This window comes from Hyperolius riggenbachi, chromosome 3, assembly GCF_040937935.1.
Source record: "Hyperolius riggenbachi isolate aHypRig1 chromosome 3, aHypRig1.pri, whole genome shotgun sequence".
Classification (NCBI taxonomy): domain Eukaryota; kingdom Metazoa; phylum Chordata; class Amphibia; order Anura; family Hyperoliidae; genus Hyperolius; species Hyperolius riggenbachi.
This window is the reverse complement of record NC_090648.1, coordinates 29,956,810-29,974,679: the sequence shown is the minus strand read 5'-3', so window position 1 is coordinate 29,974,679 and position 17,870 is coordinate 29,956,810. Positions and strand designations below refer to the sequence as shown.

Here is a 17,870-nt window from a genome sequence, read left to right as displayed (position 1 = left end):
AATTATTACTTAGAAAGTCTAGACAGTAAAATTGAAACAAAAGTTTTTATCTTTTTTTCCAATACTAGATGATGGGCCGGTGTTGCCCGGATACGTATTTGGCTGGTGTTGGCTCTGCCCACTTTTTCTAACCCTAACACACAATTACTCAATGACCAAGTTTGTGAGCTTTGCAGTCTTTGGCATCAGTAATTTGCTTTGAAATGAAACAAATCTGATTGGCTGTGGCTCCACCCCATTTTCTGAATTTGAACCCCAGTCACCCAATGACCAACTGTACCAGGTTTGAGGCTCGTGCCATTAACAGTGCAAGAATGGCAGTAATTAAATATTCCCCTTAAATACAATAGGTAAATTTTGAATGGCTTTTGTAGGCTCCACTCACTTTTCTGATGTTGGCTCTGCCCACTTCTCCTAACCCTAACACACAATTTCTCAATGACCAAGTTTGAGAGCGTTGCGGCTTTGGCATCAATAATTTGCATTGAAATTAAACAAATCTGATTGGCCGTTTGTAGCTTCACCCCCTTTTTTTATGAATTTGAACCCCAGTCACCCAATGATCAACTGTACAGGTTTGAGGCTTGTGCCATTAACAGTGCAAGAATGGCAGCAATTAAATATTCCCTTTGAAAATCAATAGGTGAATTTTCATCGGCTTTTGTAGGCTCCACCCACTTTTATGAATATTATCCCTGTCACCCAGTAACCAACTGTGCAAAGTTTGAGAACCCTACCATTAACAGTGTAAGAATGGCTGCTGTTTACATTTTCCCAGTGAAATTTGTATTTGTCTCCACCCACTTTTTGGTTATGGGGATAAAAACTATCCTATATGTTATTCCAGGTAATGTACTATGTGTGCGCCAAATTTCATTCAAATCCGTTCAGCCATTGTTGTGTGATCGAGTCACAAACATCCAAACTTTCGCATTTATAATATTAGTAATAAGATTAAAATTATTCTTTCAATGGACAAAGCTCTTTCTCACATCCTTAACTACTTTAAGATCGCCTCAGGCCAATTGGCGTCAAGTCCTGGGGCTGCACTTTGCAGGAGATCGCGTGCAGGCTGCACGCACATCTCCTGCTCGGGGGGGGCGGAGCTCCGCCCCGCCTTCAGTCTCCGAGCGGCGATTGCTGTTCGGAAGACTGATAGATGGCGAAACCGCCATCTTTTCTGTTAGTATAGCGCTGCGATCAGCAGCAGCGCTGTACCGGGGACAGCCATGTGACATGTTCTCCTGGGGGACAAGAGAGCGATAGGCTCTCATAGGCTGAAGCCTATGACAGCCGATCGCCTGATTGGCCGGCTGGGGGAAGACAGGGTTTAAAAAAAATAAAATAAATAAATAGTGAAAAATATTTTAAAAAACCTAACATAAATAATGATTAAAAAACAAAAACAACTGGAGGGCGATCAGACCCCACCAACAGAGAGCTCTGTTGGTGGGGGGAAAAGGGGGGGGGGGATTACTCGTGTGCTGTGTTGTGCAGCCCTGCAGCTTGCCCTTAAAGCTGCAGTGGCCATTTTAGTAATAATTAGCCTGGTCTTTAGGGGGTTTACCACTGTGGTCATCAAGTGGTTAAAGAGGACATCCATCCAAAAATCCGTCAACGCTGCTGTAATGAAAAGTTATATTTACCTCTGGAGACTTGTCTCACAAAGTGGTCCTAAAGTCCCTGCATTACTCCATTTCCGCAGTTTGGCCCCGGCTCCCCTCTCTCTTCAGAGAAATAAAGCCCGGCAATTTACAGCAGTAACCCCATTTACTATGGACATGTACTGTACTATGTACGTGGACAGTACAATACACGTTATATAAGTAGAACAAGTATTTATATACTTTCATACGTGCGTTTCCCCCCCTTCCCGGGATAGTATGGCTGACCCTCCTGCTTTAACCACTTCACCACTGAGGGGTTTTACCCCTTGAGCACCAGAGCAATTTTCACCTTTCAGCGCTCCTTCCATTAATTAGTCTATAACTTTATCATTACTTATCGCAATGAAATGAACTATATCTTGTTTTTTTCGCCACCAATTAGGCTTTCTTTAGGTGGGACATTATGCCAAGAATTATTTTATTCTAAATGTGTTTTAATGGGAAAATAGGAAAAAATGTGGGAAAAAATTTATTATTTTTCAGTTTTAGGCCTTTAGTTTTTAAATAATGCATGCTACTGTAATTAAAACCCATGAAATGTATTTGCCCATTTGTCCCAGTTATAAAACCGTTTAAATTATGTCCCTATCACAATGTCTGGTGTCAATATTTTATTTGGAAATAAAGGTACATTTTTTTCAGTCCATCCCTAATTACAAGCCCATAGTTGATAAAGTAACAGTGTTATACCCTCTTGACATAAATATTTAAAAAGTTCAGTCCCCAAGGTAACTATTTATGTTTTTTTTTTTATTGTAATTTTTTTTTTTTTATTACAAAAAATAAATAAAAATAAATTGGGGAGTGTGGGCGGTAATGATTTAATTTGTAGTGTATAACTAATGTATTTGTATATGAAAAATGCTTTAGGGTGTAGTTTTACTATTTGGCCACAAGATGGCCACAGTAACTTTTTGTTTATGCGTCCTGCAAGCGTCCGGAAGGACACTTGCAGGAAGTGGTATGAGGCTGGGAAACTTTTTTTTTTTCACAATGATCGCGCTGCTTCTCGTAGAAGCAGCTGATCATTGCGGGGGCTTGGATCAACGGTTTTTCCCGCTCATTGATCTCCGGGCGAGCGGGCGGCGGCGTGCACGTGCAGACGAGCGAGCGGAAGCGCGGACAGCGGCGGGAGCGGCGTCAGGTGTGGATTTCTCCGTCCCTGGTGTTAACAGGGTGGAAAAAGGGACGGAGAAATCCGCAGCGCTGGGGGTAAAGTGGTTAACACAGCTAAGGCCTGGAACCCACTACAAAACGCTATCGTTAATCTCAATCGCTAGTGTTTTGTATGAGCGGTTTGCAAGCGATTTCATGAGCGTTGTCAGTAGCGATTTTAAAGTGTGTATTCAATTTACTAGCGGTTGTGTACCGATTAGCATTTTTAATTCTGATTGGTCCTTTCAATTAATTTTAATTTTGTTACAGTGTGCAGTAACTTCAAAACGCTAGCAAAATTGCTCTGTGTAGGATTTGATGAGCGATTATGCCAGCGTGCATATACTTTACATTGCAGAACCGCTAACGCTAAATGCGATAAATGCTGCATGTCCCGCGTTCTGCGATTTGGTAATCGCAATCGCTCCAGTGGAATTTAGCCCATTAACATCAGCTGAGCATTTAGGGAAATCGCTGGTGGTCTGAATCGCTCCCTAAACATTCAGAAAATTGCTCTAGTGGGTTTGAGCCCTCACTTAGGATATGATGGACGGCATTTGGCACTGGAAGAGTTTGCAGCCTTCAGCGACTTCTGTGTATGAACTCTGCAGCCAGCATGATCTCACTGAGCAAACAGAAAGTGACTGCCAACCTCCCTCATTGTCTTCTAACACAATGCCACCAACCCTTAACAACCACACAGACAACACATCTCCAAATATTTACCTTTGTCCTCTGCTCCTCCATCTCTGGTACGTGGCCGGCGTACCTATGAATCAGCCGCCGGGAGTTTTAGGCACAGGGTAAAACCGATAAATGGCCACCACAGATAATGGGGGAAAGACGTGATTCAGCTTCCAGCTATTGTTGGCGGACGAATTACAGTGGTTTCAAAGTAATTTGTGTTGAGCTCCGCTATAATCGGAATTCCTGTTACGGCCACTGGTGGCGCAGCTGCTCTCAAATCTCCTGCGCTGTTTTTACAGCGGTCGCATGGCCGAGGCAGTGAGCAGATGATGGCTTCGCTAAGTGCTATAAAGACAGCGTAGATTTGAGCGCAGCAGGCGCCACCATTGGCCATAATAGGAATTACAGGTATAGTGGTGCTCAGTGAGTAATATGGGCGCCATCAAGACGGAGCAAAAATTACTATAAAACTACCGTAATTCGCTCACCAGCAATTGCTGCAAGCCGAATTACATCTTTTCCCCACTATTCATGGCGGCCTGGAGGGGGAATAGTAATTATCGCCACTAGGACTTGTGCAGGAATAAGGTCAGAATCAGAATCATTTATTTTCGCCAGGCATAACTGGGTCATGCTTGGAATTGGGTTTGGCACAATACAAAGCTCGGAATCAGGGACGGATCTAGACCAAGCTGCCCCAAGTTGCGCCTGGGGCAAGGTCAGGTTTTGGCGCCTAAACTGCCATTCCCCATCCACATTTTGCCGCCTTTTTAAGAATTCAACTAACTGCGGCTGGGGCAAGAGACCCGCTTGCCCCCCCCCCTAGATCCGTCCCTGCTCGGAATAGGGAATACATAGACAGCAAGAGACATAGAGTGCAGTTAACCATAGGGGGCCACAGTGGCTTGTTCATTACGCGCAGAGCAATTGCAGAGACTATAATATGAAATTAAATTACGTTACTGGCGACTAGTGGTTCAGATTAGTTTGATTAGTCCAGAGTGATCCGTGCTTTCCAGGCCAGCTGACTGGCCGAGGCGTGGCCTTGGCTATTTGTGGGAGTTTTCTGATGGAAGTATATGGAGGGAGTTTAGGAGGCTGACCGCTGATGGTAAGAAAGAGTTGCGGTGTCTGGCAGTCCTGGTAGAGATGGTTCGAAGCCTGCGGGCTGAAGTAGCGGTAGCCTGGGTGGGAGGGATCATTGGCAATCCTCAACGCCCTAGAGCGCAGTCTTGTGTTATATAGGTGGTCAAGTGGGGGGAGGGAGCTCCCAATGATCCTCTCCGCTGACCTGATCACTCTCTGTAGTTTATGCCTGTTGGTGGCGGTGGAGCCGGCGTAGCAGACTAGAAGGGAGGAGCAGGGGATTAACTCAATGGTGGAGAAGTAGAAACTTTTCAGAATCTCTTGGGCCATGCCGAACTTCCTCAGTTGGCGGAGGAAGAAGAGTCTCTGCTGGGCTTTCCGCTGGATGGCAGTGATGTTGGGCTTCCTGCTGAGATCCCTGGAGATGGTTATGCCTAGGAGACGGGCGCAGGGTACCCTAGCCACCTCGGTACCATCAATGTAGATTGGAGGAGGGGGAGGAGCAGACTTCCTGAAGTCAATGATCAGCTCAACAGTTTTTGCAGTATTAAGCACCAGCATGTTCTCCTTACACCACTGGCAGATTCTCTCCACCTGCTGGCTGTACTCCTGTACATTGTCCTTAGTGATGAGGCCAACAATGGTGGGGTCGTCTGCGAACTTGATGACCTTGACAGAGTCGGCTGTGGATCTGCAGTTGTTCGCGTACAGAGAGAACAGCAGAGGGGACAAGATACAGCCTTGAGGTGCACCCGTATTGGTGGTCATTGTCCGAGAGTGGATGTGCCCTAGTTTGACGACTTGGGACCTGTTGGAAAGAAAGTCTGTGATTCAAAGACGTAGGGTGGGATGGACACCAAGTTCGGCTAGATCTTTCTGTAGAGTGCATGGGCAGATAGTATTGAAGGCTGAGCTGAAATCCAGAAGTAGAATTCTGGCATATGCATCTGGTCTATCAAGGTGGTCGTAGACAAGCTCCAGGCAGGTTATTCTCGTGTTGGGTTGGAGAGTTCTATAAGCTATCATGTCCGGAAGAGGCAAACAAGGCGGCAAGGCTCGTGCCAAGGCTCCCAGGCCGGGCTGCAGTTCCCAGTCGGCCATGTTCACCGTCTGCTGAGGAAGGGCAGCTATGCGGAGCGGGTGGGGGCCGGAGCCCCAGTCTATCTGGCCGCAGTGCTGGAGTATCTGACCGCTGAGATCTTGGAGCTGGCTGGCAACGCCGCTTGGGACAACAAGAAGACTCGCATCATCCCCCGCCACCTGCAGCTGGCCGTGCGCAACGACGAGGAGCTCAACAAGCTGCTGGGTGGCGTGACCATCGCCCAGGGGGGCGTCCTGCCCAACATCCAGGACGTGCTGCTGCCCAAGAAGACAGAGAGCCACAAGGCCGCCAAGTGCAAGTAATTCTCTGCAGCGAAAGTTATTCTACAGAACCCAGGTAAGCTGTATATCGGCTGTATCCTGTACCCAAATCTCTCAATAGGCCGATTCATATGTATGCCGCTTAGGGGGACCCTCGTCTCCATCATTGTCACCAGAACTCCTTCACCAAGTCCAGCTTCCATCTCTTCATCCATACTGGTTAGAGTTCCATACAAGTAATGTAAACCCTGCAGTGAAACATGGATAGGACTGCCATACTCACAGGCAGAAAGCATTGCTGATTCTACAGGTCCTGGTCTTCTACAACCAATGAGCGAGCTCCCACCATTCCACTGGCTTCCTGCTGAGGCTTCTGTTATAGGCTCTGTGATTGGTAGACTACTTGATCGGCAAGAGGCTGCAAAGACTAAATGCCATGGTGGAAGCAAGCCTAACAGCTGCTAAGGAACAAAAACTGCAGCATCCTAAAAGAATGGATCCACTGATGGAATTCTTCTCCAGGAGTTTGTCAATTGTACTTTTTTGTTTAAAGGACATCTGAAGTGAGAGCGATATGGAGGCTGCCATATTTATTTCCTTTTAAACAATACCAGTTGCCTGGCAGCCCTGCTGATCTTCTGCTTCTGTTTCGGATTGTTTGATCCTCATCAGTGCATGGCATGGATTAAGTTGGCTCTATGCCGTAGGGCTTGTAACACCGAGAGGTACAGACTAACCAGCAAGCTCATGGTGACCCAGAACTCATTGGAGTGTGTAAGTGGCTACAATGGTCCTAAAAGCCCCTAAAATGTCCTATAAAGAGACACTGAAGTGAAAAAAAAAAATATAATTTGTATGTGTAGTTCAGCTAAGAAATAAAGCATTAGGAACAGAGGCATAAGTCTAATGTTGTTTTCAGTGCAGGAAGAGATAAGAAACTCCAGTTAATTTATGCAAATTGCCATTGAGCTCCACCACTTTCAAAGTCGCAGAGAGCTCTGTGTTCTGAAGGCTGTTATCTTAACTGTATTGTTTTTTTCTTTTGCAGAGAACAGTTCAGGACAGGTCAAAAGTTTACTGCCTGTTCTGTAAAAAACATTCAGAATGATGAGTAGTGTGTAAACTGCAAATATTAGAGAATGATGCAATGTTATAAAAACACTATACAGTATAACTGAAAATAAAAATTGAGAAAGTTTTTTTTTTTTTGCTACTAATGTTCTAGTAATTATCACAACCAATTCATTATATCATTTTATTTTTTTGCTTCAGGTTAGGTTCACATTGGGACGTTACAGGCGAACGTTAGAGCAGCCTGTAACGCAGCCCACCGCACAGTAATGAAAAATCAATGGGCTGTTCACAGTGCCTACATTGCAACGCTGCACGCCAGGAGAAAGTACTGCATGCTGTGTGTTATAGGCGGCTAAGCCGCGTTAGACTGTTTGCACACGCTCAGTGATGTTGGGGAGGAGGGGAGAGCGGCCGGGCACATGGCTAATTAATATTCACTGCACGGTGTGACATGCAGTGTTTACTTCCTGGAGCGGCCGCTCTGTGCGGCGATTGGCCGGGCGGGACCACGCGATGCCGCATGCGTCCAAGAGTACGTATCACGGATGCCAGAGTGAGCTGCACAACGCGGCTCACTCTGACGTCCACATCAGAGAGCACCAGGCGTTGCGTTAGGGGCACGTTATGTGCCCTATAACGTCCCCTAAACGCAACGTCCCACTGTGAACCTAGCCTGAGTGTCTCATAGCCCTGGCTCTGGTTATGTCACCAAGGTATTTAACACTGTGTTTTCCACTCAAAGAGAACCTGCATAGAGAGGGATATGGAGGCCAATGCTAGGAATACACGGTTCGTTTCTGCCATGTGTTTTTGCTCTCGATCGTTTTTGCCGCTCGATTTCAGCTCTCGATTCAGCTCTCGACTTATCGTCATCTCGTTTTTCTTATCTTTTTCCATTCACTTCTATCAGAAATTGAGCGGCAAAACAATCGAAAGTGAGATCTATCGATCCATCTAATCAGCTACAAAACGAATCGTGTATTCTTCTCAGCATAACAGTTTAATTTATAACAATACCAGTTGCCGGATTGTCCTTGCTAAACCACTAATAAACATGACAGCTTTCCTTTAAAGAGCCTATTCAGTCTAAATAAAACTCTTTCTAAATGAAACTGCCATGCGCTGGAAGTCGGCTGATATTACTCTCTGGGAGGATTTTGGGAGGAACCGTCCAGGCAGGAGGTTATAACTTTGTATGACAAGACGATATAATAAAAGTTAATTTCACACTGAACGGGCTCTTTAAAGTGAATGTTTACCAAGTTAAAAATAAAAAAGAAGTCAGATACTCACCTAAGGAGAGGGAAGGCTCGGCCCTAATGAGCCTTCCCTCTCCTCTCCCGGTCCCGCGCAGGATCCCCCCGTAGCAGTATTCGACCAGTTCGGTCAAATACTGCCACTTCCGCATGCTAAAGGGAGCTTTCGGAAGCCTTCAGGAGCACTCAGGCTCCCGAAGACGGGCCGCTGCATACTACGCATGCGCGAGCGCCCTCTATGACGCTCTCACGCGTGCATAGTACGGAGCGGCCCATCTTCGGAAGCCCGAGTGCTCCCGAAGGCTTCCAAAGTCCCTGCGGCAGCGGACGCGTACGGGGGAGCCAGTGCAGCACCGAGGGCACCGGGAGAGGGAAGGTTTATTAGGACCGAGCCTTCCCTCTCCTTAGGTGAGTATCTGACTTTTTTATTTTTAACTTGGTAAACACTGGCTTTAAAGAATAACTGTAGTGAAAAGGTAATAAAATAGTTTTTTTTATTTATTTTTTAACAATGTTAATTTATATAATTTTTCTTTAGTCAGTATTTGCCCATCGTATAATCTTTCATCACCCCAATTTACATTCTGAAATTTATCACACGCCATGAAATCTATATACCTGTCAGATGATCTCTGTGGAATGTTCGTCTCTGAGGATTCTCAAGCCAGTGAAAAATAATGTCTTGTCTCCCAGAATGCTCTGGGTGGAGAATTCTGCAAAGGTAAACAGCCTAGGCTAAGCATCACTGGAAGGGCGGGGCTTTAGGCAAGCAAGGCAGAAACACGATCGGTTTTCAGAGAGATCTGCATGAGATAGGTATATGGTGATCAGTAATGGTAGCCATGCATCTAGTGATGATGGGGCAGATTCGACCAAGAGACAAATCTCTCTCATCGAATTTGATGAGAGATCTGTCAGCTGTCCATACACCACCGGCCGATTCCCGGTCAATTTCAGCATGAAATCTCTCGGGAATCGGCCACCTCGCCGCCGCTGTACCCCAAAGTCTATGTCCCCCCGTGCAAAGTGTTTACATTACCTCTCCACGGCCTCCATTGGCTTTCAGGATTCCATCTCTGCATGCACGTGTGCCACGAGGTTTCCTAGTAAGGGCGCGTGTGTGACGTCACATGCACGTCCTTACTAGGAAACCACACGGGGCACGCAAGTATGGAGAGGGGAATACGCCCGAAGGACAAGCACAGGCCGAGACCAGGTCATTTACACGGGGCGACATTGACATTGGGGGGAAAGCATTGGGGGTTTTATTGCGTTCGTTGGGAAATTCCACACCGATACTGACGCGCACCCCATCGAGCAACATTTAGCAGCATGCACGACTGAGAATGCGACCAAATTTCACCCCCAAATTGGTCGCATTGTCGGTCAGGCAGGCACTGGGCAGCACCAATTTTCATCTACATTAGATAATAATCGAATTGGATGGTCGATTGGCCACCAAGTCGCCTGATGTATGGCCACCTTAAATGGGCACTACAGCGAAAAACTGTAAAATGTAAAATATGTGCAAACATATACAAATAAGAAGTACATTTTTTTCCAGAGTAAAATGAGGCATAAATGACTTTTCTCCTATGTTGCTGTCACTACCAGTAGGTAGTAGAAATCTGACAGAAGTGACAGGTTTTGGACTAGTCCATCTCTTCATAGGGGATTCTCATCAAGGCTTTTATTCTTTATAAAGATATTCCCTAAAAAGGATTTAAACTATGATGCTGGCCAGCTTCCCTGCTTGTTACACAGTTTTTTGGCAGTTGGACAGAGCAACTGCCATTCACTAAGTGCTTTTGAAAATAAATATATCCCTGAGAATCCCCTATGAAGAGATGGACTAGTCCAAAACCTGTCACTTGTGTCAGATTTCTACTACCTACTGTAAGTGACAGCAACATAGGAGAAAAGTAATGTATGGCTCATTTTACTCTGGAAAAAAATGTACTTCTTATTTGTCTATGTTTGCACATATTTTAAATTTTACAGTTTTTCACTGTAGTGCCCCTTTAATTCTTGGCTGATTTTTGACAAGCGAGATTGCGCTAAAAGCATGAAAAGAATGGCAATCAGACTGAACTCTCCGGTAAGCATAATAATAATGCAAAGTATTTATTGAAAATTTGCTACAATTTCCCTTTCAGAGATACAATAAAACGCTATAAAAATTCCCAAGCCTTCTTGAAAGCGGAGAATTCGCTCACCGCAGATCTTGACATTGGCATAGCTCTCCCCTCCCCCCCAAATCAAAAAATAGTAGGCCCTCTGTATCGTCTCAGGTTCAAATCCCACAAGTGTTCAGCTAACCCCCTCCTTCATGCAGGCCAATCACAGCTGTCCGATGCGCTTTCACTATGTATGGTCACATGATCTGTGCAGCAGTACAGATCCGAACACATGCTTGGTTAAAGACTTCACACCAGGCCTGGATTTACATCACAGGAGCCTATAGGCACAGATGTCCTGGCACCCCAGACTCCGCCCTCCATGAGCCTACAAACCCCCACCAAGCTGCACCACAAGTGTGTTCTGGCTGGCTTAGCTGTCACTTCTCCCTTACATCCCCTGCCCATCATAGGTAGCTACTGGTGCCTCTTAATATTGATGGTAGGAAGTAGCTAGAGGCGCCCCTGACTGACATTCTTGACAAGTACATACATCAGCGTCATTTCTCAGAGAGGGGCGGGCCGCCTTTCCATCACCAGGCGCCTGTAGGCACGTGCCTACAGTGCCTTTTGGTAAATCCGGCCCTGCTTCACACACAAACAAGCAACATTGAACAAACGACATTTCTCAGGCAAAAAAAAAAGAACGTCATTTACGGTGCACACACAGTGATATTTCCTAACCATGATGTAGTTCAAATACTCTGTGCACAAGCAGAATCGACATTCCACACGACTTGCGCGCATGCTCTTGAACACTGCCATTTGAACTGCTCTGTATGCACCGGCAGACTGCACAATGCCTAACAGTCATCTGAGTTGGTCCGCCAGTTGGATCAGGCAGGATGCCAGATATTGGTCGCTCGTGGTTGACGGTTTTTACGTCGTTTGGCTAAATTATTTACGATAGTCGTTCTCTAGGACTATATCCGCCATTCTACTATCTGTCACCTAATAAATTGGGATGATCAATGAGGTGCAAATATTTCTTTATGCAGTTCATGCAGGATTAGGTACATTTTTTACACAAATATACGCAGCTGAAAATAAACCAATCAAATCCCACCCAGGTTTAAATTGATTGGTCCATTTGCAAGCTGCATATATTTGCATAAATATGTACATAAATCTGCTTCAACCTGGAAATATGGGGATAATTAGCGTATGGGGGGGGGGGGGGGGTGGAGAGACTCTATGACCACCTGACTTCCCGGGGAAAAAAAATTAAAAAATAAGGGAAAGGAGTAGTGCTTAGAAGGCATCTGTATACAGATCCATTATGTCAGGAAACCACTCCTGAACGCTGCAAGTCTTGGTTGGCGGACATCTTTTTGCTGCAATGCCAAATGAGGATTGCAAAATAACTTGTGCATTGAAGGCACCTTCCTTTATGGACTTAGGGGAAGGGGACGATCTATTACTAAAGAAAACTGCTAGGAAAAAGAGCATCTGACTGTCCACATCACTGCATGTTTCCTCAACAACTTTTGCTACGGAAAGCTCCACCCACTACTGAACACGCCCACTTAGACACAGACAGAACAAAGCAGGCGAGAGAGAAATTATTACTATTATTATTTCAAAAACTGCTGGGAATTTATAAAGCATGTATATTACAAAAACATTTTCAAACAGTGAAAACTTTCAACTAGGCAATAGAAAAGGCTGAGCGGGGTGTTCCCTCGAAGTGCTTAGTTCTTTAAAAAAAAACACACTTTAATTAAATGAAAACAAAAAAACCCCAAAAACATAAAAATCTATTGCAAGTTTAGCGGCAAAATATAAATACTGTATAATTACATAGTCTGAGGATCACAGTGATCGACAGGTTATTGGTGAAGTATTGAAAGGATAAAGATATGAGAGGGTTTGCGGCTTGGATAAGTATCTTTCGTGGCCACTATTTCTCTTCCTCAAGGGCTCACATTCCCGGGACTTCCGCCGGCCAATCCTGCGCCGTTACAAAGTTTGGTTACGCAAGTTAGCTGTGAAAAATATGGTCTTAGGTGGCAGCTGTTAATTATAATTTTATTTTGACTTAGAGATGGCCAGACCGATTAGGCCGGCGATGCCCGCTACACCAACTGCCAAACCGCCAACGATGGCCATGCCGACCAGTCCATCTGAAAGAAGAGGAAAGAAAGTCCAAAGTTATTTTTTTCCCACTTTTGCGCAAAATCAAAGAAACAGAATCTAAGTATCTATCTTCTTTAGATGGCCATACACTTATAAATTTCCAACCTATTTACCAAACCGATCCATTACTTTCAGAAAGGAATCTATTCAGAAGGAATCCATCCGTACCACACACAGCACATTGATTTTTTTATAGATTACAGCATTGAAAATCAATCGCACCGCATCGTAGCACTGTTCGATTCAATGCAACGTTATAACCTATGGATTGTTTGCAAACAACGTACCGTGTTTCCCCGAAAATAAGACACTGTCTTATATTAATTTCAGCCCCAAATAACATGCTAGGTCTTATTTCCGGGGAGGGCTTACTTTTTGTTCCGCAGTGGCAGCCCCCAGCACAGTAAAGCTCTTCCCTCCCTCTCTGATGTGCTGCCCTGGACCTGGTCCCCTCGGCTACAGAACGGCAGCCCCAGCCCAGTAAAGCCCTTCCCTCTGCAGAGTGGCGAAGTGAGCATTACAGCAGAGGATACTCACCGGCTTCCGACGTGGCAGTGATAACTTCTCTATTCAGCAGCGCCCGGTTCCTCTGTTTGACGATGGCGGCTCATGTCGTGTGACGCGGACGTGCGTGCGTCACATGACGAGAGCTGTCGTTGCCAGGGAGAGGAAGCTGGACGCTGCTGAGGAGAGACGTTAACGCTGGCATGTCGGAAGCCGGTGAGTTTCTTCTGCTGTAACGGTAATGCTCCGCTCATTTCTCTGCAGAGGGAGGGAGCAAAGCCCGGCCCAACTAGGCCTTAGGATGTCTTAGCTTGCTTGAAATATACTACGTCTTATTTTCGGGGGATGTTTTATTTTAGGGGAAAGGACATTCGGTGGACTTCCATGAGGTTGCCCACACAGGCTAGATTTTCATCATACGGGACGATCTTTTGTAAGGGAGTTCAGGTGACTCCAGATGTAATTTGCCTCCCTACAGCAACCACCAAGGTTACTCAATTCAATTTTTCTCCCAAGTTTTCTCCTAGGTCAGGGGTGTCCAAAATCTGGCCCACTGTCCACCTGCAGACCGCCAAGCCTTTTCTAGCGGGTCTGCCTGGCTTTTAATTGCATGTGACCCGCAGGGAGGCAGTTGCTGTGGCGCCGCAAGCATCAGTAGTTATAATGATGAGGCTGGTGAGCCGCATCACTTGGTGTCCAGGAAGCCGCCCCTCTCACACCCTTATTTGCCGATCAGTCTCTCTTCCCTGCGATCTCCTGTAGACCTACTATACAAACATATAAAAGTTAACTCCTAAGAGAAAATGCTGATGTGTACCACAGACTATTCCGAGTGTGGCACTGTCACTCTTGGCGAATACATCTGATTCTGAAAACTTAGGAGAAAAAGTGAACGGAATAAGGGGCCAAGTTGGATAATTCTTGGATGAACGGTATTGAGGTTCCCCACAGACATGCTGCCCCCCACCAACCCACATTAGCAGAGAGCCCTGCTGTTTCTGTACAACAAACATCTGTACGCGGTTACCTAAACCCATCATGAATGGTCCCGTTGGGTAACGGCAGTTTAGCATATCTATGGGGTTTTAGCATAATGGGCTGTTGGTTTATCGGACGCCCTTCTCACCTTTCTGCATCCTCTTCTCGATGACCTTCTCCAGGTCCTTGGCCTGTGTGTTGGTTGGCTCTTTGTGAAGAAGGGTCCGGATGTATTTGAGAGCTTTATCGTATTCCTGGGAAGATAAGGGGGAAGAGAGCATTACATGCAGCTTTTGTTTACACGATACGTGTTAAAGGAAATCTGTAATAAAATAACCCCCGAAAAACCTGCCCCTATGGGGATACGGACCTCAAGAGGGGGAAGCCTCAGGATCCTAATGAAGCTCCCTACATTTCCACCTTCCGGGATCCAGAACTGGCAGCCAGAGAACAACACGTGCAGCAATACTTATATTCTGCGCTCCTGTGTGGCCTCAGTGTCAGCTTTCCGATTGGCTCAGGCAGGAATAGTCTGATTGGGTCCGCTCTCTGCTATTTCTGCCTGAGCTGATCAGAAAGCTGATACTGCAGCTGCACAGGAACGCAGAATGTGAATATTGACGCGCATTACTGCACCTGCGCTCAGCTTGTCGGGGGAGCCTCGCAAGGATCCTGAGGCCTCTCCCTCCTGAGGAAACTACCCCCCCGGGGCACTTAGTTTTCTTGCAGATTCACTTTTAAGGAAATGAAGCAAATGGGATATGGAGGCTGCCATAGTTATTCCATTTTAAGCAATACCAGATGCCTGGCTATCCTGCTGATCCTCTGCCACTAATACTTTTAGCCATAGACCCTGAACAAGCATGCAGCAGATCAAGTGTTTCTAAAAAGATTAGCTGCATGCTTGTTTCTGGTGTGATTCAGAGACTACTGTAGCCAAATAGATCAGCAGGGCTGCCAGGCAACTTGTATTGTTTAAAAGAAAATAAATTTGACAGCCTCTATAATCTTCGCACTTCAGTTGTCCATTAAAGTGTAACTGTCGGGCATAAAATCAATTATTTTTATCTGGTAAACGAGTAATAAAGATGCTAATCGGGCAATCCAAAAGTTAAAACCACTATTACTTTTCTTGTTGATAAATGATCATTCCCCAGTTTACCTGACTTTTTTGGTACACACAAAATTTGGTCCGCAAAAAGGAAGTTGCAGGGCATGCTGGGTCCGTTTTTTGCTTCTCTACTTCCCCATCAGACATAACTAATGCAGCCCGATTGGCTGAAGCCTCTTTCCCCTCCCACACCTCTGTTCCTCTCTGATTGGCCAATATTTCTTATGCTGAGACAAGGCACTTTCTATAGTGGAGGGCGGGCAATGCATACACAATCAGGCAGAGGAGAGTAAGGGAGGAAATGACATAAGGATTGGCTTCAAAATAGCCACAACTAAAATGATGGGAAATGCTAAGAAGGATTTTCTCTTTTTTTTTTACGGTTTTTCTTTTTTGACACATGCTACATAAAAAGTAGTTGACTATGAACAATCCCAGAGAACTTCTGGAGGGTCCAGAGACTTGCCACGTCCTCCTCGACCTCCTTGCAGCGCTGCCCAAGAGTCCTCCTCTTTTTTGTGGTGGCGCTTCCCTCTGTGGATGAGCAGTTTTGTGCTACTGCGCAGTACGGCCAAACTTATACACAGAAGCGCAGCCAGGAGAACGTATCCAACAAGCTCTTGTCAAGCAGGACAGCATCTCACAAAAAGCCAGTTCATAATGTTGCCAATATTACATATTTTCATGGGACAACACTGAAGATGTGACGCTTTGATACAATGTAAAGCAATCAGCGCACAGCTTGTATAACAGTGTAAACATGCTGTCCCATCAAAGTAACAGCAGCCAGTCATTATCTCTTATAACAAAAGTGAGTACACCCCAAGTCAGGAATGTCAAAATTCTGTCCAGTTAGAAGTGAGAGGTATAGGACGGCTGACATTTTATTGTAAGCAATGCCAGTTACCTGGTTGTCCCGCTGATCCTCTGCCTCTAATACATTTAGCCATACACTCAGATGCATGCAGCAGATCAGGTGTTTCTGACTGATTAGATTAGCCAAATGCTTGTTTCAGGTGTGTGACTCCGGTACAACTAATGCAGGAAATGCCAGCAAGAGGCCAGGCAACTGGTGTTGTTTAAAAGGAAATAAATATGTCAGCCTCCATATACCCCTCACTTCAGGTTCCCTTTAAAGGACAACTGAAGTAAGAAGAATATGGAGGCTGCCATGTTTATTTCCCTTTAAACAATACCAGTTGCCTATTTGGCGGCGGTAATGTCTGAATCACACCGGAAACAAACATGCAGCTAATCTTGCCACATCTGGCAATAATGTCAGAAACACCTGATCTGCTGCATGCTTGTTCAGGGACTATGGCTCAAAGTATTAGAGGCAGAGGATCAACAGGATATCCAGGAATTTGGTATTGCTTAACCTTCTCTTTTCGGGACCGGCCGCCTACCCCCCCCCCCCCTTAAGGACCAGGCATTTTGCGCGGGAGGGGGTGCACACGTTTGGGGGGGGGGGGAGTCAGGCGGCCAGATCCCGTGTGCGGCTGGCTGGATTGGTGTCCCCCCATGGTGGCCTGTGCCCCCCCCCCCCTTCTGCCAGCAGCCTTCACTTACCTTCCAGGCTCCAGCGATGAGCCGCACAGGACCCTCTTCTCTTGCCGGCATCTCCGTTCTGTCTGACGATCAGTTCCGGGTCGCGGCTTGATGACGTCATCAAGCCGGGACCCGGCGCTGACATCAGACGGAGCAGAGATGCCGGCCAGAGCGGAGGGGGGTGCCGATCGTCACGGGAACGGCAGGGAGGTCAGTGGATCCTCTTCTTTACCCCCCTGCCGCCGCAGCTGTCAAACTGATCACTACGATCCGACCGTGATCATAGTGATCACGTGATCAGCAGCCATACGCGATGGCTGCTGATCACTCGGGGGAGATGTCGGCTGTCATATGACAGCTTAATCTCCCCCTCCGGGTGCGCACGATCGCGTCGGGAGCGGAAATTGCGGGCCGGCGTAGATTCTACGCCGCATCAGGCTAGAACAGCCACAAGTGCGGCGTAGAATCTAATGCACGCGGTCCCGAAAAGGTTAAAGAGAACCCGAGGTGGGTTTGAAAAATCCTATTAGGACACAGAGGCACGTTCCGTATACAGTGCCCAGCTTCTGTGTCCTTACAGTGTGTCCTCCCTGTCTCCCCCCTTGCTTTGCTGTCCCCATAATAAAAAATAAAAACCGCCAGGCTAGCGACACGCAGATTGTCGCTAGCTGGTTGGCTGAAGGCTGTCAGTAGGCCTGAAGAATTTTAGGAAACAATTGAATTGCACGATTTTTGTCAGAAATTGCAATTTCGATTTGATTCACCATTTTCTTTATGTCATGCAAGAGCCTGTGAAACCCATCCCGGCACTCTCTGCACCTTAGACCCTTTCTGCTGATCCTGTAACCACAACACACACTTTTTGCATCCCTGTATCCCACAGACCTTGGCTTCAATTCATCAAAGGCTGTTCGATAACAAAATCCCAGTCGTTAAAATACCGCATTCGGTATTTTACACTTGTGTGTGCCAATTCAACATTTTTACACATCTGGTAGATGTTCGGTAATTTACCGAACTACTATCAATTCATTAAAGGCTGTTGGATAACAGCAGAGCAGTGCAGAGCAGCTTGGGAGTGTCTCTGTGTTGCTACAAGCTGCCATGAGACAATTACAATAGAAGGCAT

General features: G+C 46.1%; 1 protein-coding gene and 1 pseudogene across 1 annotated transcript in view; one reads left to right on the top strand and one right to left on the bottom strand.

Moving 5' to 3' along the window:
* Positions 1–5,619: 5,619 nt before the first annotated feature.
* Positions 5,620–5,999, top strand: LOC137560897 (histone H2A type 2-B-like; annotated as a pseudogene).
* A 4,382-nt stretch (positions 6,000–10,381) lies between these two features.
* Positions 10,382–17,870, bottom strand: part of FIS1 (fission, mitochondrial 1) — a 45,554-nt gene continuing 38,065 nt past the window's right edge. The window contains exons 4-5 of the mRNA XM_068273914.1: positions 14,231–14,336; positions 10,382–12,587 (exon numbers count right to left, since the gene is read on the bottom strand). Of these exons, the coding sequence (XP_068130015.1) occupies positions 12,493–12,587; positions 14,231–14,336 (201 nt within the window). The 3' untranslated portion in view covers positions 10,382–12,492. The remainder of the gene's footprint in view (positions 12,588–14,230; positions 14,337–17,870) is intronic.